At 40.9% G+C, this 26287-nt stretch overlaps 1 protein-coding gene across 2 annotated transcripts in view; it reads right to left on the bottom strand.

Moving 5' to 3' along the window:
• FRY (FRY microtubule binding protein) overlaps nt 1–26287 on the bottom strand; it is a 291284-nt gene that overhangs the window by 167756 nt on the left and 97241 nt on the right. For both annotated transcript variants that reach the window (XM_077810042.1, XM_077810035.1), the window contains exons 4-11: nt 20119–20258; nt 15310–15400; nt 14829–14908; nt 14636–14716; nt 9141–9309; nt 6676–6768; nt 6476–6574; nt 5–106 (exon numbers count right to left, since the gene is read on the bottom strand). In XM_077810042.1, the coding sequence (XP_077666168.1) occupies nt 5–106; nt 6476–6574; nt 6676–6768; nt 9141–9309; nt 14636–14716; nt 14829–14908; nt 15310–15400; nt 20119–20258 (855 nt within the window). The remainder of the gene's footprint in view (nt 1–4; nt 107–6475; nt 6575–6675; nt 6769–9140; nt 9310–14635; nt 14717–14828; nt 14909–15309; nt 15401–20118; nt 20259–26287) is intronic.

Below are 26287 nucleotides of genomic sequence, written 5' to 3'. Positions count from 1 at the left end.
TAACTTTGAGATTGGATAGGCAGTTGTTGAGGAAAATATGCCATCTGTTTAAAAAGAATTGCTTCTGACTGACACAAAGCAGGCATGTTACCAAAGGATACAAAGCCTAAATAGAAAGAAAGATGATACAGGATTATTTGTATGTCAACAAAACATCAAACTAATTTAACACTAGAACCATTGTACATTTAGAGTCCTAGAGCCCCTGTGTTATGCTATATACACCAGCCAACATAAACACATTGTTCAATAACATAATTTAAAAGGAATGTATCTCTAAAGCTGTTATGAATTTGTATGATTTACTCTGTACAAATGAAGAATTACATTTGCACCAAAAACAATCAAATGCCTAACTATATCACTGTTCATAAATCCTAAAAATGAGCCAAAATTTTGCAGCAGCACAGGGCTAATTTCTGTGTCAGTTAACTGAAAAATGTAGTAGCTGAGGAATTGCTTTGCGTACCATACTCAGCATTAGAATCCCCATAGGCCATTGTTTGTTGTTTACAGAAGACCTAACTCCCCTCAGAATCCATGGTCATTTATTTGAAGACCTGTCAGATCCCAGGGGCACATGGTTTAAATTACGGTCAAAACATAAGCCTTCTGGAGGGTAGTTACTCAGAGTGTAAAAACAGGCAAGACAAAGGATAGAAAAATCAAAAACTGTGTGCGGTGTTCTTTTCCCAAATTTGTTCTGACCAGTGTTTGACATTTGCATTGCTATTGTTAAGCTAAAAGATTAGGCTAAAAGTCAGGAATAAATCTTGATTTTGACAGTGACCTTGCTGTTCCAAGCTCCTCCTCTGGGTCAGTTCTTATTTAAATGCAGCCAGTTCTTATTTAAATGCATTGTTTAAAAAACAATGACCAAAGAGGAGGCAGCTTTCTGCACCATAAACACAACTGAGTCTTAATACTAACCCTAAAATTTCAGCCTCAGGCTTGCCCCTAAATGTAAACCTCACTGTAAAATCCACATCCTGTTTCTCTCAACTAGGGCACACATTGTCTGTAGCTAGTTCAAAGGTGGGCAAACTACAGCCCGCAGGACCGTTCTGCCTGGCCCCTGAGGTCCTGGCCCAAGGAAGCTACCCCCAGCCCCTCCCCCTCTGTTCTCCCTCCCCCGCAGCCTCAGCTCACTGCGCCACCGGCACAACGCTGTAGGCAGTGGGGCTGTGAGCACCTGGGGCAGCGCAGCTGCAGAGCCGTGGCCTGACCCGGTGCTCTGTGCTGTGCGGTGGCGTGGCTGGCTCCAGCCGGGCGGCACGGCTGCCTGTCCTGGTGCGCTGGGCAGCACGGCTGCAGCGCCACCAGCCACCGGTGCTCCAGGCAGTGCGGTCAGGGGGCAGGGAGTGGGGCGGGGGAGTTGGATAGAGGGCAGGGGAGTTTGGGGGTGGTTGGGGCCTGGGGTGTGGATAGGGGTCAGGGCAGTCAGAGGGCGGGGAACAGGGGGGTTGAATGGGGGCAGGGGTTCCGGGTGCGGTCAGGGAGAAGGGGTGGTTGGATGGGGCAGGGGTCCCGGGAGGGATGGCAGTCAGGAAGGAGAGGGGGGTTGGATGGGGTGGTGGGGGGCAGGTGGGGCGGTTCCAGTGGTGGTCAGGGAGCAGGGAGACGGGGTAGTTGGATTGGGCAGGGGTTCGGGGGGGGGAACGAGGAGGGGGGGTCGGATGGGGCGGTGGGGGGCAGTCAGGGGCGGGGGTTCTGGGGGTGGTCAGGGAGCAGGGAGAAGGGGTGGTTGGATGGGGCAGGGGTCCTGGGAGGGCAGTCAGGAAGGGGGGAGTTGGATGGGGTGACGGGGGGCAGTTAGAGGCAGGGGTCCCGGGGGCTGTCAGGGAACGGGGGGTTGGATGGGGCAGGAGTCCCAGGGGGGCCATCAGGGGGCAAGAAACAGTGGGGGTCGGATAGGGGGCGGGGCCTGGGCCGTGCCTGGCTGTTTGCAGAGGCACAGCCTCCTCTAACCGACCCTCCATACAATTTCTGAAACCCGATACGGCCCTCAGGCCAAAAAGTTTGCCTGCCCCGAGCTAGTTTAACTCCAAGTTCACTGACACATAAGACCAAATACATATAACTTTTTAGCGTTCTACATCAAAACACACAGAAATGTAGTACCCAGAGGAGAATTAAAGCTTCCTCACAAAAGGCTTCCTCACCAGACTTTTGTATGTGGCAGATGAACAGCCCCTACAGGCAGAGCCGTCCCTTGGAATTGGGGCGACCGCCCCAGGCCCCGTGCTCTGGGGGCCCCTGCTCTTCAATAAAATCATGAGGAGGCAAGTAGGGAGATGAGGTGGGAGGGGTGAGGAGGCAAACGGGGAGGCGAGTGGCTAGCAGCAGGCAGGCAGGCGGGTGGGGGTTGTGAGGAGGAGCCCACATACCAAAACCTCCCCCTCCGGCCAGCGCGTCCTGCCTGCTGGCGAGCCCCGCCAATCAGCACCTCCCCTCCCTCACAGTGCCTACCACCTGCCATGGATCAGATGTTTCACGGCATCAGGAGGTGCTGGGGGAGAGGGAAGCGAGGGCGCATGTGCTCATAGGAGGCAGTGGAACTGGGCAGGGAAGAGGCAGGGAGGGGTGGAGCAGGTGTGGGAAGAAGCAGAGTGGGGGTGGGGCCTGGGTGGAGCCAGGGGGGAGCACCCCCCAGTAGATTAGAAACTTGGCGCCTATGTCCCGGGCCCCGCACCCCCCTAGGGAGGGCCCTGCCTACAGGACAAGATAGGTTACATACATATTGACTGAACAATGACTAATGACTAATAATCTCATAATTCTCATAGCAAAAGCTCATCCCCTAAAATTTAAAGTAGCTTGTATTCTTGTTTAAAGAAGGCCAATAGTCCTTCCCTTGGAAATATCTGCAGCTACTGCTTTCACTGCTAGCTGCTTACCATTCTTTTCTTCTTTGCAATGTTTGCTTTTCTAATAGATCATCCCTGGAGCAATGTTCCCTCTAATTTTTGACAGGCTGTGCACGCAAAAAAATTCTTCTGTGCAAATTGTTGTGCTTCTGTGCAAAAATTTGTGAGCACAGTGTTTCGTCGTGTGCGCGGGGTTTAGGATCTGTGTGCGTGCGCACACAGCCACAGCTTAGAGGGAACAGTGCCCAGGAGTCTATTCTATTTCATTACTTTTCATTATGTGGTATCTGTATGTAAGCAATCACACAGAAAGGCCCCAACTCTATCCCTTACTCAAATTGAGTAGCATTTACTCTAGTGAGTAGCTCCATTATCTGCAATGAGGTTATTTGTTTAGGAAAGTTCTACTCAGCATAAGGATTGGAGGGAGGCAGTGATCATGAGATGGTAGAGTTCAGGATCCTGACACAAGGAAGAAAGGAGAGCAGCAGAATACGGACACTGGACTTCAGAAAAGCAGACTTTGACTCCCTCAGGGACTGATGGGCAGGATCCCCTGGGAGAATAACATGAGGGGGAAAGGAGTCCAGGAGAGCTTGCTGTATTTTAAAGAATCCTTATTGAGGTTACAGGAACAAACCATCCCGATGTGTAGAAAGAATAGTAAATATGGCAGGCTTAACAGTGAAATCCTTGCTCATCTTAAACACAAAAAAGAAGCTTACAAGAAGTGGAAGATTGGACAAATGACCAGGGAGGAGTATAAAAATACTGGGCACACATGCAGGAGTGAAATCAGGAAGGCCAAATCACACTTGGAGTTGCAGCTAGCAAGAGATGTTAAGAGTAACAAGAAGGGTTTCTTCAGGTATGTTAGCAACAAGAAGAAAGTCAAGGAAAGTGTGGGCCCCTTACTGAATGAGGGAGGCAACCTAGTGACAGAGGATGTGGAAAAAGCTAATGTACGCAATGATTTTTTTTGCCTCTGTCTTCACGAACAAGGTCAGCTCCCAGACTATTGCACTGGGCAGCACAGCATGGGGAGGAGGTGACCAGCCCTCTGTGGAGAAAGAAGTGGTTCAGGACTATTTAGAAAAGCTGGATGAGCACAAGTCCATGGGGCCAGATGCGCCGCATCCGAGAGTGCTGAAGGAGTTGGCGGATGTGATTGCAGAGCCATTGGCCATTATCTTGGAAAACTCATGGCGATCGGGGGAGCTCTCGGACGACTGGAAAAAGGCTAATGTAGTGCCCATCTTTAAAAAAGGGAAGGAGGATCCAGGGAACTACAGGCCAGTCAGCCTCACCTCAGTCCCTGGAAAAATCATGGAGCAGGTCCTCAAGGAATCAATTCTGAAGCACTTAGAGGAGAGGAAAGTGATCAGGAACAGTCAGCATGGATTCACCAAGGGTAAGTCATACCTGACTAATCTAATTGCCTTCTATGACGAGATAACTGGCTCTGTGGATGAGGGGAAAGCAGTGGACGTGTTATTCCTTGACTTTAGCAAAGCTTTTGATACAGTCTCCCACAATATTCTTGCCAGCAAGTTAAAGAAGTATGGACTGGATGAATGGACTATAAGGTGGATAGAAAGCTGGCTAGATCGTCGGGCTCAATGGGTAGTGATCAATGGCTCCCTGTCTAGGTGGCAGCCGGTGTCAAGTGGAGTGCCCCAAAGGTCAGTCCTGGGGCCAGTTTTGTTCAATATCTTCATTAACGATCTGGAGGATGGTGTGGATTGCACCCTCAGCAAGTTTGCAGATGACACTAAACTGGGAGGAGTGGTAGATACACTGGAGGGTAGGGATAGGATACAGAGGGACCTAGACAAATTAGAGGATTGGGCCAAGAGAAATCTGATGAGGTTCAACAAGGACAAGTGCAGAGTCCTGCACTTAGGACGGAAGAATCCCATGCACCACTAGAGACTAGAGACCGAATGGCTCGGCAGCAGTTCTGCAGAAAAGGACCTAGGGGTGACAGTGGACGACAAGCTGGATATGAGTCAACAGTGTGCCCTTGTTGCCAAGAAGGCCAATGGCATTTTGGGATGTATAAGTAGGGGCATTGCCAGCAGATTGAGGGACGTGATCGTTCCCCTCTATTCGACATTGGTGAGGCCTCATCTGGAGTACTGTGTCCAGTTTTGGGCCCCACACTACAAGAAGGATGTGGAAAAATTGGAAAGCGTCCAGCAGAGGGCAACAAAAATGATTAGGGACTGGAACACATGACTTATGAGGAGAGGCTGAGAGAACTGGGATTGTTTAGTCTGCAGAAGAGAAGAATGAGGTGGGATTTGATAGCTGCTTTCAACCACCTGAAAGGGGGTTCCAAAGAGGATGGATCTAGACTGTTCTCAGTGGTAGCAGATGCAGAACAAGGAGTAATGGTCTCAAGTTGCAGTGGGGGAGGTTTAGATTGGATATTAGGAAAAACTTTTTCAGTAGGTGGGTGATGAAGCATTGGAATGAGTTACCTAGGGAGGTGGTGGAATCTCCTTCCTTTGAGGTTTTTAAGGTCAGGCTTGACAAAGCCCTGGCTGAGATGATTTAGTTTTGGATTGGTCCTGCTTTGAGCAGGGGGTTGGACTAGATGACCTCCTGAAGTCCCGTCCAACCCTGATATTTTATGATTCTATGATTGAAGAATTGGATCCTTAGTTTGCTGTAGTTTCAACAAAGTGTTATCAGTGTGTCTGCATCCGCTTGGCTACATATGTGCCTAAAGGGAGAAATCCTGGCTCCATTGTAGCCAATGGCAAAACTACCACTGACTTCAATGGAGGCAGAATTTCACCCAGAAAGAAGTATTTTAACTCCCTTCTGGAACTGGCTGGAGTAATGACAGCAGCAGTCACAAGTGTGCCTGTACGAGTCCATCAATGAAATCTGATAGCATCACTTCCCAACCCTCAGAGAGATAGTGGGGGATAGGAGGTCCTTTTGAATTTTACATAAAATAAGAAAGGACCAATGAAAATAACTTTCTTTTCTTAAAAGCCCAAAGACTTCAAAATGGATTAATAGACGCCTCAGTGCTGAGGTGCACTGACCCAGTTGGAAAGATAGAATGCTTAAGGCAGCCAGTGTCAACCTGACTCAGTGCTCCATTTAATCCACTTCAGCTATCGCTCCCAACAATACACTTTTATGCCACTGTAAATCTCTCAAGAAAATATGACATAGAGAGCTTCTTAGCCGACATGCTGTTTAAAAAGGCACTGCCATTTTAAAAGGCTGTCATATATTGGTTTGTTCCTGCAAAACATTACTTAACCACTTTGAAAGAGCTGTTCCCACTTGTCCCATTAGTTCTCACTTGAAAGGCAATGCACTCTCTGTTAAGTTTTTCCTCTGTGCTAATGGTCAGACACAACAGGTGTTGACCATTTTATAACAATAATTTGCAGGATCTGAAAACACCTAGAGGATTCAGACTAAAATAGATTGGATATAGCATATACTTTTGAAATAGCAATTAATTGTACATTGAGCCAGATGCAGATGAATGGTTTTGCAACAATTCTGCAAGCCCTTTGAGAATATTGCCTAGAGAGACTTCTGACAAAGAATTTTAGCTTCAGCTTCTCAGGATTACTTACCAGTGAGTGCTTCTTTCGAGAAGAAAGCTCAAGTGTTGTGTCATACAGGCTTTCAACAAAGTTCCTCAGACAGGGGACATTCACTTCATTTTTAACAGCCTGAAAAGAGATTTCATGTTAACCCTGTTTTTCGTACATTGACTTTCGAATCTAACATGAAAAAAGTCATGCAAATAAATAAACAAATAAATAAAACTCACAGCAGCTACAGGGACAAGAATTTCAACGAACAGTCCTGCTAATGCATGTTTGATATCTTTGTCCTTCACTTCAAGGAAATAATGTGCACATTCCTGGTAGACAATTAAAGAGAAGAAAAAAAATTACACATCAGGTGGAATAAAGACATCTCAGTGTTTGCTAAAAGCACATGACAGCTTTTGTTTCTTATACTGCAAAGAACGTTTTATACGTCAATTAAGGTTTCGGTTCCGCATTCACAATCTGCCCTGAGCATGAGGCAGTGCATAGCCCCAGGAACAGATCAGGCGGGAATTGTGGCTCTGTCCATGACTCTCCATTTGCTTTAGCTTGTGCAGGCTAGTTAACTGGGGGGCCAAATGCAAGGCTTCCCACAATCCCCATCCCTGCCTAGCCATCTGTGTGGGAGCAGTAGTAACAGCCCTGCATTCGGATCCATCTGGCACATAGCCCACAGAGGGGAATATGGAATCACCTTTTGCCTCTTTACTCCACTAAGTGGGCGGATGGACCAAGGGACAATCCTGCCCTAAATGTTTTGGGTTAGATTATGTTTCAAGGACACACCTACAGTAATTCTGAGAGCATGAATTGTGGTTCAGAATGGAGCGATTCACTGTGGAGGGTGGTAATTTATAATGGGGCTATACCTGCAATAAATTACTACTCCCATCCCCAAAGCTGTATTGGCAGTGAGTAGAGGGGAAGGAGCCAAGGATGTGCCCATTCCACACTCCTCTCTTCTCAACTGCTCTGGAAATGGAGTAAACAGGCACCTAGCTCCAGTTACTCCTGCATATCTTGGCCCAAGGCCTAGACAGATACTCCTCCTCCTCCCTGGCTCTAGAGACCATACAGGTCCCTAGTCACCCTCATGATTTGCCTCCATCCCTTCCTGTGACGATCATTTTTTCTCCATTGATGATAATTCACATTAAGAGCTCTCAGGTCTTGATCAACATTATCCCTCCATCTTCTTCTTCAATGGTTCGACACCACATGGATGTTCCTCCAAGAACAGTTTAGCTGGTCTGTCTTCTGTCCTAAATACATGCTCTGCTCACTGGAGTTGTTGAGATTTCACTATATTTACTATAGTTTTGGTTCTTCATAGACTTCCAACAGTTCCCTATTAGAATCTGTTCTATACATCATTCTCCCTTACTACCCCCAAAACTCATATCAAGACTTTATTTTTGAAGGTAGTTAGCTGCCTTTCTTCCTTTTTAGCAAGAAGCCAGGTCTCTCATCCACATAAAATATAGGCTTTATAAGGGTTTTCCTTCTATCTTCTACAATAGCCAGGTCATCAGCACATCCAATGAGTTGGTGAAGGCCCTTTATAAATTCACCCCATCCTGAGAATTCTGCAATTATCAGACCACTTTTTCCATAGCCACATAAAAGGGTATCAAGGACAGTGCGTCTCCCTGCTTTAGTTAGCACACAGCCTATATAGTATACAAGGACGGTTCTTACTATCTTTTCCTCCCTTGCATGGGCATGTAAATCAATTTACAATATAGCCCATAGTTTATAATTATTATACTGTAAATATATGTGTAAAGTGCAAGCTGTATTATAAAACACATCAAGTATGTCTGATTTTAACACATACTTTTAGCACCTATTATAATACATTTATATTCTGTGTGTGATGGTGAGTTTGGCACACAGATAGTATGGTGATGACTACAATTCAAAAATCTAGATAGATTCGAGTCCTGCTTCCATTAAATGGGAATTTTGCCATTGCGTTCAAAGGGAGCAAGAATGGGCCCCAATAGCACTGTACTATCAGAAAACACTACCATTTATTCATACCACCAATGTACATTTCACACACACAAAATCATGCAACATGACACCTCCGTATAACTTATATGACAATATGTCAGCATTCATGAATGTGGCTGCACACATGGAAACATAACCAATATGGACTTTGGGTGTGCTGCTCCAAAGAGAAGAGGAAAAAGAGATTGTTTCTATGTTGCTAAATATGATATAAAGCATTTTGCCAAAATAAGACTTATGCAGTTGCTATTTAGGTTTTATAGAAAACAAAAAATATATTTGTATTAATATTTCAAATACTTACTTTAGGACACCTAACATGACCATAGGGTATACTGATTTTTATCTATGAGAAATCTTCACTCAGCTAGTCTCCATACACAGGCCAGTAAAAAAGCATGTATTTTTAATAGGATTTTAACAAAAATGAATGGTGACTGCCAATGTGTCCATCTGTCACAAAAAATGCCCACAGGGAAAAAGAATAAAGATACCCACATGTAAGCTAATCTTTTAGGAATCGTGTCCTTTGCGCATTAAGGACCAACAAATGAGGATTTTTTTTCATATTCTAATATGATTTCCCCCACCTTTTAGAGCATGATATAATTTGGCAAGTTAAACTGTTTAAGACAGCCCAAGTGGGGTCTACATCAAAGAATGTTACCTGCATAAACTGAAGAGAGGCTTCAAAGTCCTCCACGGGATACATCTTAATGCGAAAGAATTTCATCCCCATTATTAGACTGATAATGCTTTGAACCACGTATGGGCTTTGCTCTTTATGCCGCAGCTCTTTTAATTCTGCCATGAATTTCTTCTTCACAGCAGGAAATCTATGAAATCATACTGGTTAGTTACAAAATAATAGACTGGTAGTAAGATTTGACATGTATTGTAAGGTACCTAGAAGAGAAACAATAAAAGAGATATATTATATCTCTTTTATTCTATAATTAATCATTATTTGAGTTTTAATATATCTTACTAGGTGTTTTTTTTTTACTTAGGGTATCTGTGTGTGTGCACTGTCCTCTGAGATGCCTCCCTCTCATCCCCAACATTTTCCCAGTAGTTCCCTCTTCAAAACCTCTTCATTAAGTTGCCACATCTTTATGGTCAAAGATGGCTGAACATAACTCCCTTAGTGCCTGTAAACATTAAAGCTAGATTGACAGGATGGGCAGATCAAGAGCAATGCAAAATGCTCCCCTTCCTCCCAAAGGCTGAGTGTACTGTTTCCACAACATTCCCAGTCCCCATAAGCTTGGAGAATGAGAAAAAATCTTGTTGCCTGATCTTAGACCTCTCACATTACTGCATCTAATGTGCTTTCCAAATTTTAATTCACTGTGCTTCTTTTTATACATAAGATAACTCTACCATAAAATAAATCCTCATACTTTTTTGAAAATCCAGGATGAAAGATATTTTTATTGCAAGCATGTGCCCAGTTTTCAAAGGAAAATGTTCAAATGATAACCATAAAAATGTTCAGATAGGTTGTGCTAGCCTTCAGGTTTTCCTGATAGTTGTTACAACACCACAGTATCTTAGGTACCAGAGATAATTTCTATTCCAAGTGTAAGAAAATACTGTGGTTTCTCAGATATTACAGGGTAGTAAGTAACTGATGGTAAATGCTGATTTTTTAATGGCATCCACTATACCAATATGTTTTAGAAGGTGGTGGTATTATTTGACATACACTGGGAAACTGCAACTTTACAGGTTTCAGAGTAGCAGCCGTGTTAGTCTGTATCCGCAAAAAGAAAAGGAGTACTTGTGGCACCTTAGAGACTAAGAAAGTATTTGAGCATAAGCTTTTGTGAGCTACAGCTCACTTCATCGGATCCGATGAAGTGAGCTGTAGCTCACGAAAGCTTATGCTCAAATACATTTCTTAGCCTCTAAGGTGCCACAAGCACTCCTTTTCTTTTTTCAACTTTACAGTGTACTGTGCCCAAGGACATTTCAATCATTCATTGTCATCCAAAGGCATGAAACAGAAATCTGCTATGATAAAGGTTACAATTTTTAATTCCATGTTGGTAGCTCATCCACTCTAACTTTTGTGACAAAGTTCCTGCTCTACCTTAGTGGGTCTTGTGCTTATTGGGGGATTTGCTCACCTTGGAGCTTCATGGCAGCCCTCAGCTTGGCCGTTTTTCTAAACCTACAGTCTAGGTCGACTCCTCCTGTGTCTGACCAGGAGTTGGGAGGATTTGGGGGGAACCCAGGCCCGCCCTCTACTCTGGGTTCCAGCCCAGGGTCCTGTGGAATGCAGTTGTCTAGAGTGCCTCCTGGAACAGCTGTGTGACAGCTACAACTCCCTGGGCTACTTCCCCATGGCCTCCTCCCAACACCTTCTTTATCCTCACCATAGGACCTTCCTCCTGGTGTCTGATAATGCTTGTACACCTCATTCCTCCAACTGTCCACATTCTTACTCTCAGCTCCTAGTGCCTCTTGCTCCCAGCTCCTCACACGCACACCACAAACTGAAGTGAGCTCCTTTTTAAAATCCAGGTACCCTGATTAGCCTGCCTTAATTGATTCTAGCAGCTTCTTGATTGGCTGCAAGTGTTCTAATAAGCCTGTCTTAATTGTCTCCAGAAGGTTCCTGATTGTTCTGGAGCCTTCCCTGTTACCTTACCCAGGGAAAAGGGACCTACTTAGCCTGGGGCTAATATATCTGCCTTCTATTAATCTCCTATAGCCATCTGGCCTGACCCTGTCACACTTTCTATTTGAGATTAAACCTAGAATGATTTCGCATAGTAAACAAGAGATATATGATATAGTAATTCCCTCAAATCTGTTGTTCAGACATAACACTTTTTCATCTATTTTCAATTTGCCACCGCAGAATAAACATTTTAAAAAATTGAATATCAATAATAATGTAGGTAGAATCTTTTAAACAATTATTTAAAACACATTAACGCCACCAATGTTAATGCAGCTAAAATGGTAAAAACCAGGCTGAAAATACACTCCTTAATATAGGCCCTGACCTGCAAACATTGGATCATGTGAGTACTCATATGAGTAGTTTAGTCATGAGAGTAGTTGTATGAGCAGTCTCAAAGAAGTCAATGGGACTATCAATATGTGTACTATCAAATATATGTGCAGGTATTTTCAGGATCAGGCCTATAGTAATGAGATTAATTAAAATGTTATGGAAACTCAGATCACAAACCATATAAATGAGAAAATGATTCTGCAACTTTTTTGTGTCGGTGAACTTTTATGAATGTGGAGATGCCAACTGATTTCCATAGGACTCCATGCAAGTGCAGCAGTATGCCCGGGCACAAGAAGCTGCAAGATCAAGGCCTTATTGTGTTTCCACAAAAACTCCTCTTATTTACACATGATCACTTGGTATAGTTCAATGACTTATCCACCAATGATACCAAATTACTACATATGTACTTTCATGTCATCTGTTTTCCTTGTAATTCAGTAATCATTCAGGAATCCTGGCTCAATAACTAACAAATGAAATGTAAAGTTCCTGATGGATGTCTTACTGGTGAATAGAGATGGGTGAGAATTGCAAAAATATTTCTATGAATATTATATTAAATTATTAAACAAATGTACTTTGTAGTGCCCATGCCCCTTTTCTGTTTGCTTTCTTTAAATATTCATGCAATCAAGTTTTACTAATATGGATGCTTACCAATAGCAAATTTTAAGCTTGTGGGCTTGAATATTTGTAGAAAGTGGGCTTCAGAATTTATTTTCTCTGAGCATTCACACCAGGAAATCAGTGATAAGAAACAATACCATGAGACTTATGCAACCTAGCATAAGCAAGCAATACAGTTTTAATTTTGGATTTTGTTACTTCATGTAGGAAGCCATTGAGTATATGAAACTTCTAAAAAAATCCATTGAATAATTTTGAAAAACTTAAAAAAATCTTGATCTGTTCACAATTATCCCATGAATAAAATAAGAGGTAAAAATGTAATTAAAAAAAGCAGGAAAGGTGCTTCTTTTTGATTATTGTGCTAGTAACTGCTTATGGCTCTGTTTACTATTAAACAGAATTCAGGACTGGAACCATAAATTAAAAACTGTGGAATGGAAAACTCAGGGAGGAAAACAGGTGAAAGAGACAGAGGTGGGGAAGAGACTAAACACAGAAATTAGATAGGGGAAAGAATGAGGAGGTACAGGGGAAAGACTTCCTCGAGGAGACTGGTATACAGCAGTCCTGTGTATCTTTTTAAAACAAAACTAGGTAACCTTCTATGTGTAACCCCTTTGGGGTTTAGAGAACATGGCCCCTTTAAATCTTTTTCCTAAGGAGGGAGGGGGAGCAGTGAGAGAAAGGAGGGGAAACTCCAGGGTGTGGCTCTGGAGCTCCAGAGAGAGGGCGAAGGGCTGCAGCCTGTAGGCCCTCAAAAAGTGAAGCAGCAAAGAACCTGCCTGAAGCCTGGGAAGGACAGAGCTGCTGACTGGGGACACCCCAGGACAGGAGCCAGGAGAAGCACTGTGCCAGGGAGGTATCGCCCGAGAAGGACAGGCTGGAGCTGGGCCCAGTATCACTGGTGCCCAGAGCTGCATGGGGCTGTGAGTACTGGGGCTTGTGACTCTGCACTGGGAATAAGGAGGGAGGCTACTAGCTAGTTAAGTGGGGAGGTGGTCGCTCTGAGTGGCTTTGCAGAGAGCGGCAGAAGAGGGCACCGGAAGGGTTTGTTGGGGAAAGTTCACTGGCGCCGAAGATGACCAGGAGCACCCAAGACTCACCACTGAACTGGAACTTTGCTCAGGACTCCTGAACTCTGTGTGCAGACACATTGCTCGGTGTCTGCCCTTTCCGACTGTGCTACCACTGGGCCGGTGGGGCCTTGGTTTGGATGCAACCCTGTTTTACCATTCCCCCTATATTTCCCCTTGTTGTTTTTCTCCTCTCATCCCTCTGGAAATAAATATTTCCCTTTCTTATATTCATTGTACTTTTGCTGTGGGTGGGTGTGTTCATTCTGGGGGGTTTGGAACAGGTGTCCCTGGGGTGGAAGGCATTTTTCCTGCTGCATTCCTGCGCGTGCCTTCCGTTGCTCAGAGCTGCCTGCAGAGCAAACCCCATCTTGGCCACAAGGGCGCTAAAGTGACATATACATCGCTATTACTGTGTTCAGCAATCACATGAGCTTACTTTCTTTAAGCTCCCACACAATGTCTCTGTGAGTTATCATTTCTTTCTGTTGTTTTTGTCATGACTTAAAGCCCAGTCCTGCAAACACTAAGTGTAGGGCCTGCTTCAACAAACAGTTCCCTGACTCTAATATAATTAATAACAATGTATATTAACAAAGAACAATATAAAAAAAATGGACAGAAACAAAAGATAAATAAAAGAACTAGCGATATAAAAAAATATGTTAAAAAAGGGAATGGAAAAAGAGAAAAAAACAACTTGCAACTTTAAGGTTATTAAACTAACCAATATTTTGCTTCATTCATGTTCATTTCAACCTAAAAATAACTTTGACCATTTTTTGACAAAATAGCAGCAGGTCCCAAAATTATCTTTATGACGTTAGTATAATCTCCAAAAAATGCACCACTTAAATTTAGTTCTAAACTGCAATAATTGTGAACATTTAAAAAATGTTTCCATGACTGGGTATGGGTCATTTTTAGCTTTGCCAAGTTAGGGAAAGAATGGCACATAGTAAAAAGACTCATTCAAATTAGGTCTCTCCATCCCTTTAGGCTGTGAACATTTAAAAGTGAACATTTAAAACATTTTAAAAAATGTTTCCGTGACTGGGTATGGGTCATTTTTAGCTTTGCCAAGTTAGGAAAAGAATGGCACATAGTAGAAAGATTCATTCAAATTAGGTCTCTCCATCCCTGTAGGCTTTCCACAGAGAGCATCTGTGATGAAAACTAAAGCTGTTGTAGTCTGGTTGAATGTAGCTAGAATTGCTCGACTGGATGCAGAAGCCCAGTCTGCACCTTCTGTGATTCCATAGGCTCCCGTGCGATGAAACATTTTGGAGAACAGAGTGCTCAGGTGAAATGATTTACAGTTTCTTTAAACTGTAAAATAAAGAATATCAAAATACCCATGTTTCCAGAATGATAAAATGAAAATCTCTCAGATTTCCAGTAGGCAATGTATTTACGTATACTTACTTAGCTTGTGCTAGCACACCTATTACTTCTGCATACAGGTCTGCAACAATGTGCATATTTCCAGTGTTAGGACCAAGGTACCTAGCAAGAAATAATCAGATGGTTGAGAAAGCACCCTGCTTTAACTAGTACAATTTTATTAAACAATTCAGCAACCAATTCTTTTTGTGTTTTTTGTGGGAAAGAGCCTTACCCTTCTTTATATTTAAAGTGCTTGAAAGCCAAGTTAATAACATCATGTACCAAACTGTCTATGACAGGATGAAGTGGAATCTGAAAGTACAAATAAAACATAACTGGCATGTGAATATTAAAGTTTATGCTTCATACTTCAGTGCCAATATTATTTTTGTATATCGTCCCTGAATAAATATTATACGAGCTGAAAAAGGCTAAAAATATAAAGACGGCTTAGTACTGAAAAGAAATATTTCATCTCCGAAAAATATGGCAAAATGAAGTCTATATTAATACTAAGTTCAATAAGATGTTTCCCATATGTGGGAAGAGAGGACAGAATAAACAAACAGTTGGTTTAGAAACCATTTTTGTGTTAGACTATTTATGTTATAAATATAAATTAATAATAATTTGAAAATTAGCCGGAGAGATGAAATACTGTACTTCACAATCATTTACTTCTTAAAGAATCATTTATTTTAAGGATCCCATACCTGTTTCAAAACTTCTATTAATACTAAAGAAAAAATAAAATCAATGGCTAAATCTCTTCTTTCCATTAGATAGTCTCGCTGCTGTTCATCACTGCAAAATCAAAACAAGAAATAAAACAGTAGTGAGACATGTGTCATATTTTATATAATAAGTCTGCATAAATTATAAGTATTCAAATAATCATAAATTGGGTTTTAGTTCCAGTTTTTCAAACTGTAATTCTGAATTAAAAAATGAAAGGCCGTACAATGACAGTCTCTTAAAATCTAGGATAAATAGAACAACAGACCTGTCACATTCATCTATTTTCAGAAGTCGACATGCCCTCCCTTCACTTCCTCTCTCTCTGTTTCCAGCTCCAGAGACCCATGTTGGCTCCTTCTCCCTCAACACTCAGGTACTCCATTTTCTCTTTTTATGCTCTAATTGAGTGATGCTGAACTGAAATCTAGAGAGTGGATTTTGTATTTCGATCTCACTCTCGATGTCACTGTTTATTAAATAATCAATGGTTTTAAAGGTGGAAACAGTATTAGAGTGTTGTACTAGTCAGAAATTATTTTAGGTCAAGATTTTCAAAAATAGGAGCCTGAAGTTAGATTCCCAAATCCAGATGAAGGTGCTTGCTTCACTGTTTAGAGTGCTGAACACCCAGCAGCTCCCATTGAGATACATTTTTTAAACATGGGTACCTAAAGTCAGGCATCTAAATCCATAGTTAGACACCTAAATCATAGGCCTGGGTTTCAGAGGTCTGAGTACTAATAAATCCTGCTGAGGTCAAAGACCGTTGACCAAATATGTATTTAATTGGCTAACTTTACACTCAATTTTGAAAATTTTGGCCTCTGCATTTAACTAGGGTTGAATTATAGTTTACTGTGTCATACTGACTAAAGTTCTGTACTAAAATTTGGGCACCAAAAGTATATATTCATAATGTTGATGAATAATTTTTAGTCAGTGACAAGAAAATGAGACTTGAAAGAGCCTCAGACAATGTTTTAAAGATTATTTTCAGAAAAGATTTGTTTGGCCTGGTGAAATTCAGTATCTTTTTCATATTCCGGTCAGATAGCATTAGAACTAAAACAAAAAGCCTAGTAGCATCAACAGCAACAGATTATATTTTATAATCACTACTGATTTTTGCTTCAATTGTAATCAAGTTCCCCAAAACAGAAAATCTTCAAGCTGGCGTAGTAACCAGACATGAATATCTAAATGCCCTCTAGTTACAGAGGTGACCTTGCAGGATTTTTTATAAATAAATACAAAAGAACATAAGAATGTCCATACCGGGTCAATGGATCAATGGTCCATCTAGCCTGGTATCCTGTCTTCCGACAATGGCCAATGCCAGATGCTTCAGAGGGAATGAACCGAAGCAGTAATCCTCTCTCCATTCTGAAAACTGACCATTTAGTCCTACCCTTTGTTTCCTGTCTTTCAACCAGTTACTGATTCATGCATGGGTGGTGCATTGCATAGGCTGGGAGAGGCTATGCCTACGCAAACAGCCTGGCCTGGCCCCACCCATGCTCCTCCCTGAAGCCCTGCTTGCCCTTTCCAGCTTGGCCCCGGGGTCTTCGGTGGGGGAAAGGGGACGAGACCTCGGGTGAGGGGCAGGTTGGCTGGGGGCCATGACAGCTTACTTTGCTTAAGAGTGTTTGGTGAAGGACCTTGTCAAAGGCTTTCTGAAAATCTAAATATACTATATCCACTGGATCACCCTTGTCCACATGCTTGTTGGCACCCTCAAAGAATCCTAGTAGATTGGTGAGGCACGATTTTCCTTTACAAAAACCATGTTGACTCTTCCCAACAAATCGTGTTCATCTATGTGTCTGATAATTCTGTTCTTTACTGTAGTTTCAACCAATTTGCCTGGTACTGAAGTGAGGCTTATTGGCCTGTAATTGCCGGGATCGTCTCTGGAGCCTTTTTAAAAAATTGACATCACATTAGCTATCCTCCAATCATTTGGTACAGAAGCTGATTTAAATGATAGGTTACATACCACAGTTAGTAGTTCTGCAATTTCATATTTGAGTTCCTTCAGAACTCTTGGGTGAATACCATCTGGTCCTGGTGACTTATTACTGTTTAATTTATCAGTTTGTTAGAAAATCTCCTCTAATGACACCTCAATCTGGGACAGTTCCTCAGATTTGTCACCTAAAAAGCATAGCTCAGGTTTGGGAATCTCCCTCACATCCTCAACCATGAAGACCGATGCAAAAATAATTCATTTAGTTTCTCTGCAATGGCCTTATCGTCCTTGAGTGCTCCGTTAGCATCTTGATCGTGCAGTGGCCCCACTGGTTCTTTAGCAGGTTTCCTGCTTCTGATATACTTTAATTTTTGTTATTACTTTTGAATCTTTGGCTAGCTGTGCTTCAAATTATTTTTTGGCCTTCCTAATTATATTTTTACAGTTCACTTGCCAAAGTTTATGCTCCTTTCTGTTTTCCTTAATAGGATTTAACCTCCACTTTTTAAAGGATAATTAAAAGGATTTAAAGGATATTGTAAAGTATAATTAAAAATAAAACATAATTAAAAACAACACATTTGTTTTTGAGTGGTTTGATGTAGTATGATGTGGGGTGAAGAGGTATTTAGAACATATGGGAGGATTAATGGGTCTCTTTTAACTTTCATTTATAGCTATTATATACCAGTTCATTCCCCCATGTGCAGTTAATTGTTCGCACAATAGGGTAAAAAGTAGGTTTAATATAACATGAAAGTAGGTTTAAACAGCAGGTTTAAAATAACATGAAACTGAATTTTTGGACACCTAGGAAGTGAGTAAAAAATCCAAGTTAGCATGCTTATTTGAGGTTGACTGTTCCAACATCTGATTGGATAATAAACCAGACATTATCTGTCTTTTTTATGCCTTCAGCTGGTTGAGAATCCACAAGCAGCCAGCATCCTCTTTCTATATCTTCCTTAGCTTTCTACTTTCATTATTTATTAATGCTAACTGTATGCTGGATGCTATATAAAACATGTACAAGAAATGTTCCAATCTAAATAATCTTCAGGTGAACGTTGATTGTTTGCTCAGTTTTAAAGTTGTCATGAGAAAAATTGAACTTTTAAGTGTATGGCTATTAATCCCCAGAGGTCTAATCCCGTATCCTTTCTCAGTCAAAACTCCCACTGATTTAAGTAGGATATTTCTCTGAGAAAACAGTAAAGATCAGTACAGTTCTCATGTACATGAATAATCTCACTGACTTCTAGTAGGCTACTTGTGCTTAAAATTAACCATGTGCTTAGTGCTTTCCTTGATTAGGATGAGTATAAGGGATGTGCGATCTTGTCTGCTAGTCTACAATAATCTGAGAAAATCAAGTGTATTTTTCATAAAAATCTATGAAATGCTAATCTTATACCCTCATTGATGAACTAAAGTTCTAGTAGGCCTCACACAGCTCCAATTGACTTCAGTAATTATTGGCCACTTTTCAAGCAGTTGTAGTTTTCAAAGAATAAAATTGTACTAAAAACTCTCTAAAAAAATCTCTGCTAAGAGCAGACCTCAGATACAGGCTATTATCTAGTTCCCTAAAACACAAGAATCAGTTACATCATATGAGGTTTAGGTAGCACTGTTGGGTTTTTTTTTTTTTGTTTGTTTTGAAACTTCATTGAGGCAAAGTTACAATAAAACATTAACATACAATATCATATATTACTTATTTGGGATCAGGTTAATATTTGCTAGAGCAATGGTTCTCAACCAGGTGTATGTGTACCCCTGCAGGTACACAGAGGTCTTCCAGGGGGTACATCAATTCATCTAGGTATTTGCCTAGTTTTACAACAGGCTACATAAAAAGCACTAGCGAAGTCTGTACAAAGTAAAATTTCATACAATGACTTGTTTTTACCGCTCTATACACTATACACTGAAATATAGGTACCATTCTTATATTTCAATTGATATATTTTATAAGTAATTTTTCAGTAATAGTGTGCTGTGACACTTTTGTATTTTTATATCTGATTTTGTAAGCAAGTAGTTTTTAAGTGAGGTGAAACTTGGGGTATGCAAGACAAATCAGACTCCTGAGAGGGGTACAGTAGTCTGGAAAGGTTGAAGACCACTGTGCTAGAGCTTTCCAAGTGAGTTCTTTGCAGTGTTTTGGTATATGTATATGAGAAAGCAAGTATGCAACCCGGAGAGTTTTTTACTGTTACTTAACACATCTGTTCTATTCCTGTGAACAAGCAGCATACTAACTCTATAACAATCCTGCTCTCTGATGTGCTTGGAGATTATTGTCAGTACAGTACCTTCTCACAAGAGTAAAGCAGACGGACACAATAGATGAAAAGCACTATTTAAATGGCATTCACAACATTCAAAATGGTGGGAAGGACCAATACTCTGGTTGATATGGGATCATCCAGGAGCATAATTTTAATTGTAAGAATATTGGACTCCTTCTTCAGGTGGCCTGGGGGTGGACTCCTATAAACTTGATGTGAAGAATAAAATGGTTGTATGTTATAATACAGGTAGGTAGTATTTAGAGCCCAAGAATCTTGACAGTGCCCTTCAAATATTTAGACATTTGTTTTGATTATTCAGCTAAAAAGTGATTATTCAAATTGATATACAAAAACTTGATTCAGAAATGTCACCCAATACCAGAATTTTCCTGAAATTCCTGTTTTCCAAAATTTCTGTGCCTGAAAAGCCACTTAAATAAAAAGTATAACAGAAGCTGAATGCTTAAATGTAATACATTACATCTTAGAATCTAAATTATGCTTATTCAAGAGTGTACCTTTTGGATTTAGTGCTTGTTCTTGGTCTGTATTCATGAGATTCATCTTCTATGCCATTTTGCCTTTTATACCAATCAAAAAGAGTGCGCAGAATAGAGGGTAGGCAATACTCTGAAAGAGAGCTCATTGAGCTTATTACCTATGGGAAAAACATAATAATTCAGATAGTATTCGTGCTTTATCTTCTCCTTCAAACAGGGCTGTAAGTTCATACTTAAAGGTTAAACTTGCTCTTTCTTGTTTTTATCTCCGTTTGAATTTTTTATTTTTACCACCAGCAATGCGCCTTAATGTTCTTTATCCACACACACATACAAACAGAACTGTAAAATGGTTTGCACTTTTATAGTGCCTTTCATCTAATATCAAAGTGCATTAAAAACATTAATTACATCTTGCAACACCTTGGGAAGAATCTTTAAGAGGGAAGGGGCTGTTTCCTGTATACCTGGCTGCTGTGCTGTGGAGTTGAAAATGATCACCAGAGCAGTCACAGCAGACCATTGCAGGACACCTCATGGAGGCCAATTCAGGTGACTTACACACGCTGCGTCTACGCTGCCTCTCTGTTGACCCATCAACATTGAATTAAGCGATATGCCTCTTGTGGAGGTGGAGTAATTAAGTTGACGTAACAGGCGAGTTAGGTCGGCAGAAGGGACCTAATAGTGCAGATGCATAGGTTATTAGGTCCACATAAAGCATCTGGTGTCGCTCTAAGTTTGTAGTGTAGACTAGGCCTAAGTTTTTATACCATGTTCCCCGCCATGGTGTCTGAACATCTTCCAAGGTAAGGATATATGTCCATTTTACAGATGGATGAATTGCTGAACCTAGACATTGTGATTTGCCAGAAGCCAGAGGACATGCAAAGTGATGAGCACTCTGGCCCTGGCCCAAAAAACCAGTGACGCATGTGCTTACCTTAAAATGTGTGAGTAGTGCCATTAACTCCGTTAGGATACCCACATGCTTAAGTTAAGCATCTAGTTAAGTGCTTTGCTAGATCAAGTCCTGACAGCTGAAAGTCTTGCAAGCTCAAGCCTATTGAGTGTCAGTGTCTAAGCCAGGAATAGACCAAAGGAGGTCAAATTTCCTATTCTAACACCTAACCTAACAACATTGTTCCCAAACTGTAGTAAAAATAATTTATAACAGCCTTTATGGAATGACACAACTCATTCAGAAATGCAATTTAACCTAAATTCTGATTTATTTCATTATAGAATTGCAGATTTTTGATTAGATGCAGAACTAACCTACTTCACAGTCATCTTACGAGGCTTAACGTTTGTGAAATGTTTTCAGGATGAAAAGTGCTAAATATTATTACTATTTGCAATTGTATTCAGACATCATGGACTAGAACTTATGGGCTAGAATTTAATCATGTTAAACAAAAAAATTATACCTATTGCCTGTGTAAAAATAGTACATTTCTACAAATGTATTATTCTTTCTAGAAAAGCATATATATTTCAGTCCAGCTGTTTCAACACATTTTATTATTTGATATATGATACCAATAACTGGAAGTTGGTATGAAGACATTGTAATTTGGTGTTGTGTCAGGGGCCTTCAATGATAAAATATTACAGTAGTTCGCATTAAATTATACTAAAGTCCTGAAGCATAAGCATTCAGATAAGCACGTAAAGGATATAAACAATGTTGTCAGCTCAAAATGCTAATCACTATCAATTCAGGATGCTATCAAATTACAGCTTAGACAATTTTATCTTACTTTCTAAAGCTTGAAAAAGTTATTTCTGCAGAGTGTCACACCAATTTTTGTTACTCATAAATAATAATTAAAATAACACTGGTTGGGCCAGAGTATAAAACTCATGCAGAGATCCCATTTTCAGAGCACCCATTATACCTTTTGATTCAGTTTTTTTGAAGGGAAGGTGTAGGAACATGGAAATGTTGTTCTCAATTTAAAAATAAGAACTTGCACAAACATATTCAACTTTGCATTGAATTAATAATTTCAATGGCTATCCATTGTCATATCAAAAATACTGTAACAAGATGTGATGCTTCATAACAATAAAGTACCTAGACTGCGAAATGTATATAGCAGAAAAGCAGCAAGCAAATTTAAATTATGTTTTCTATGCACTCCAGAGAGAAACCTGTTTTTCACCCCAGTTGTTTATAACACGTTCTTTTCTAGTATAGCTGCCATTAATATTTATTATTAATTAATATAGCACTATAAATGTACATGACCCTTTAAAGAACCTGTAAAAAGACAAGATTCCTGCCTCAAAGAGTTTACACATCATCCATCCAAATACAATACACAGAAAGAGGCCAAAAATGAAAAAGGGCAGACACGTCATTATAATGAGGCATTAATGAGCATCACACAAAAGCTTTGTGGAAGAGGTGACTTTTTATGAGGGATCTGGAAGATAAGGAAATTCTGGGTGCAATGGGAAGTGAGACAGTTACAAATACAAAATCATGAGATAGATTAGTAGTACTGCTGATGTCTTGCTCTTTTTTTGTATTTTTAGTGAAAAGCTACTTTAAAAAAACAAGTACATATTTTCACTACATACTTTTTCATAGATTTCTGTACTGCTCAAGCTGGCACCAGGTCATAATGCCACATAAATGAGCACCCAAAGCTACTCTGCCAACTGAATCAAGAAGTATCAGTTGCAGAGCTCTTTATTTATGATTCCCCGCAGAACCAAGCTAAACCCTAAAAGGCAAAATACTCTTCCAAATGAAGTTTCTTTCTCCCATTTACTACTAACTCTGATTCAACAGATTTATATTATTCACTTCAAGTATGAACAAAAGGTTCACCACCAGAAGTTACTTAAAGTTCATGACAAGCAATGGGAAAGCCTCAAAAAGTTCCATTCAAATACAAATTCAAAAGTTTTGGTACCTAACCTGAGTTATCTAGACCTATTGGTTCTGCAGCATCAGGCTGGAAATCTCATGAGAACTCTCGCAGATTTCAGGGTAAGAACATAAGAATGACCATACTGCGTCAAACCAATGGTCCAACTCATCCAGTATCTTGTCTTCTGACAGCGGCTAGTGCCAGATGCTTCAGAGGGAATGAACAGAACAGGGCAGTTTTGAATGATCCATACCCCTGTCATCCAGTCCCAGCTTCTGGCAGTTGGAAGTTTAGGAACATCCAGAGCATGAAGCTGCATCCCTGGCCATCTTGGCTAGTAAATATTGATGGACCTATCCTCTGTGAACTTATCTACATTTTTTAACCCAGTTATACTTTTGACCTTCACAGCATCCCATGGGTTCCACATATTAACTATGCATTGTGTAAAGAAGTACTTCCTTTTGTTTAAGCTTACTGCCTATTAATTTCACAGGGTGATCCCAAATTCTTGTGTTATGTGAAGGGGGTGAAGCACGTCCGCTCCTAATCCCAGCCAAAATATGGAAGCCCAGAGGAATGCAAACATGGAAAAAGACAACCACGTTTAAGAAAACCTCCTAAAATGGTTGAGTCAATTTTGTTTCAAGTTTTGGTGAAGGTTCAGGAGTGAGGCTGATCTTATTTGAAGCTGTTGGCTCAACTCTGTTATGGTGTAGACTACAGAAAATTTCTTGAGGAATTTAGCTTTAGTTTTTAAAAGTGATTGAGAGCTCTCTCCCATTACATATGTATGTTTAATATTACCCAGTGTACTACATATGGTGTCTGTCTGGAAATTATCCACCCTACATTGGAGAGCTATATATGGCATATGGTATATGGTTGTTTAATAATTATTACTTTCTAGTATTAGATCATATGAGCAGCACATATTGTTAAATGTCTTCTGGGATGACCGACATAGCTGCCAAATAAAAAGTAGTAAACAGCTTGCCTACTCAAAAGTTGGGGACTCTTATGTATGTTCTTGCCAGTCTTTTTTACATCATTCACCATTGCCAAATTAGTGTCTGAGACTATCAGGATAAGAGCTACCAGATTTTGATGTGCATGCAGCATGGAGAAGTCGTGGCAGATGAGGAAAACTAATGCAGCCTTTTACAGAAGCCACACCTTTTTAAATTTGTGCTCGTCAATCACACAGAGACCTCATGGAGCTTCCATTGATGGGCATTTTCAGAGCCACTTTACTGCCTGATGTATAAGAAAACATGAATAATTCAGTACATTTTTTTCATTTACTTTTTAATAAACAAGGGTTTAGATCTTCTCAGATATTGTATGCACTGCAAGAAAAGGAGCGGTTACTCACCCTGTGCAGTTCTTTGAGATGTGTCTCCCTATGGGTGCTTCACTTCAAGTGCCCGTGTGCCCCAGGTGCTTTCAATCAGAGATTTTCGTTAGCAGTATCCGTTCGGACTGTGTATACATCCTTCATGTCCTCATGCCCCGCACCAATGCTACATAGGGCTTTGTGAGTGAACTGTTCTCAGCCCTTCTCTACTGCAAAGTCCCACAGAGGAAACTCTGAAGCAGAGGGGAAGGAGGGCAGTTAATGGAGCACCCCTGGGGACACACATTTTGAAGAACTACGTTACTGCACAGGGTGAGTAACTGCTTCTTCTTCGAGGAGTGTCCCTATGGGTGCTCCACATCAGATGACTCCCAAGCAGTATCTCTGCAGGGAAGAGGGATCTTCATAATCGGGTCCAGAACTGAAGACAGTAGTGCATGGCCAGCTGATGTATTGGATCTAGAGGCATGGACCAAGGCATAGTGCTTGGGGAAGGTATGTACTGAAGATGGTGTAGTGGCTCTGCAGATCTCAGATACTGAAACATCTTTAAGTAATGTCATAGATGTTGATTGCAACTTTGTAGAGTGCACTAATATCCTAGAAGGAGTTTGAATGCTCGCCACATCATAACATGCAATAACACACTCAGCTATCCACCTTCATAGCCTCTGGGTGGAGACTGGGGTCCTTTAGATCTTTCTGCAATGGAAACAAACAGGAGATCTCCAAAGTGGTTTGGTTCTATCTAGATAGAAGGCCAACACTCTTCTGACATCTAAGGTATGGAAGGAAGCCTCCTGTTTGGAATTATGTGATTTTTGAGGAAGAACGTGGTAAATGAATGGACTGATTAAAATGAAACTCAGATGACATCTTACGTAGGAATTTAGGATGCGGACATACGGGAATCTTGTCCTTGAAGAGGGTCTACCATTAAGGCCCCAGTTTCTCTGACTCTTTGGGCTAATGTGATGGCTACCAAAAAAGGCCTCTTCATAGACATGTTCAGTAAAGAGCAGGTAGCCGTTGGTTCAAAGGGAGGTCTTGTGAGACATCTGAAAATTAGACTGAGATCCCAAGCTGGAGTGAGGTCTTTCCCTTGAGGGAAAAGGTTCCTCAATGCTTTGATACACCTTAGAGTTGTTGAGTAAGCAAACACTAAGAATCCTTCAACTGGGGAAGGAAAGGCTGTTACAGCAGCGCTAGATAGCCTCAGTGCAGGGTACGAAGATGTGAAGGGAATGGACACAGATAACTAAAATCTCTGATTAAAAGCATGTGGGGATATGCACACTTGAAGTGCAGCACCCGTAAGGACACTACTTGAATGTTATTTATTAATAGTTAATTATGAAGGCTAACACCAATGTGTGGATAATTAATTTTGAAAGATTAATACTCTTTTTGGAAAATTGTGTGTTTCATGGTAACTGTCGTGCCCATAAGGAAAAATGCATAATTGACACAGAAATATCTTAAATCATAAAATTCAGCTCTATGTAGCTGAATTAGGTGTAACTGCACATTCCCCGTAGTGTGCGTCAGTGCTGTTCTTCAAATCTCAGTTATAATGATTTCACTCACCATAAAAAGTCAAAGTAATTCATTGTAAATACCCACATGACATACTTTCACTGGTAAATTTAGAGTAGGTGTCTTTAATATGGATAAAAGGTCAATATAGCTTTTTTAATCTTTCTGTCATTGCTCTTTTAAGGCAGGAAGGAAGGGTGGAATTTGCAAAGACCTGGTTCTCACAGAACAGGAAGGGAGGAAAGTCTAGCCAGAATGTTGCTTATTCAACTCCTTAATTTATGGGAAGCAAATCCAGCGGTGAGATGAATTCTAGGTCTGTGCTGTTGCTGAAAGGGAGTGTACAGATGTACAAATATGTTCTTGTTGCATGATCATGTTATTCCATCATAAATGAACGACATACTGT

Source organism: Eretmochelys imbricata, chromosome 1 (genome assembly GCF_965152235.1).
Source record: "Eretmochelys imbricata isolate rEreImb1 chromosome 1, rEreImb1.hap1, whole genome shotgun sequence".
Taxonomy (NCBI): Eukaryota; Metazoa; Chordata; order Testudines; family Cheloniidae; genus Eretmochelys; species Eretmochelys imbricata.
The sequence above is the reverse complement of the archived record's forward strand: the minus strand, read 5'-3'. Positions and strand labels throughout refer to the sequence as shown.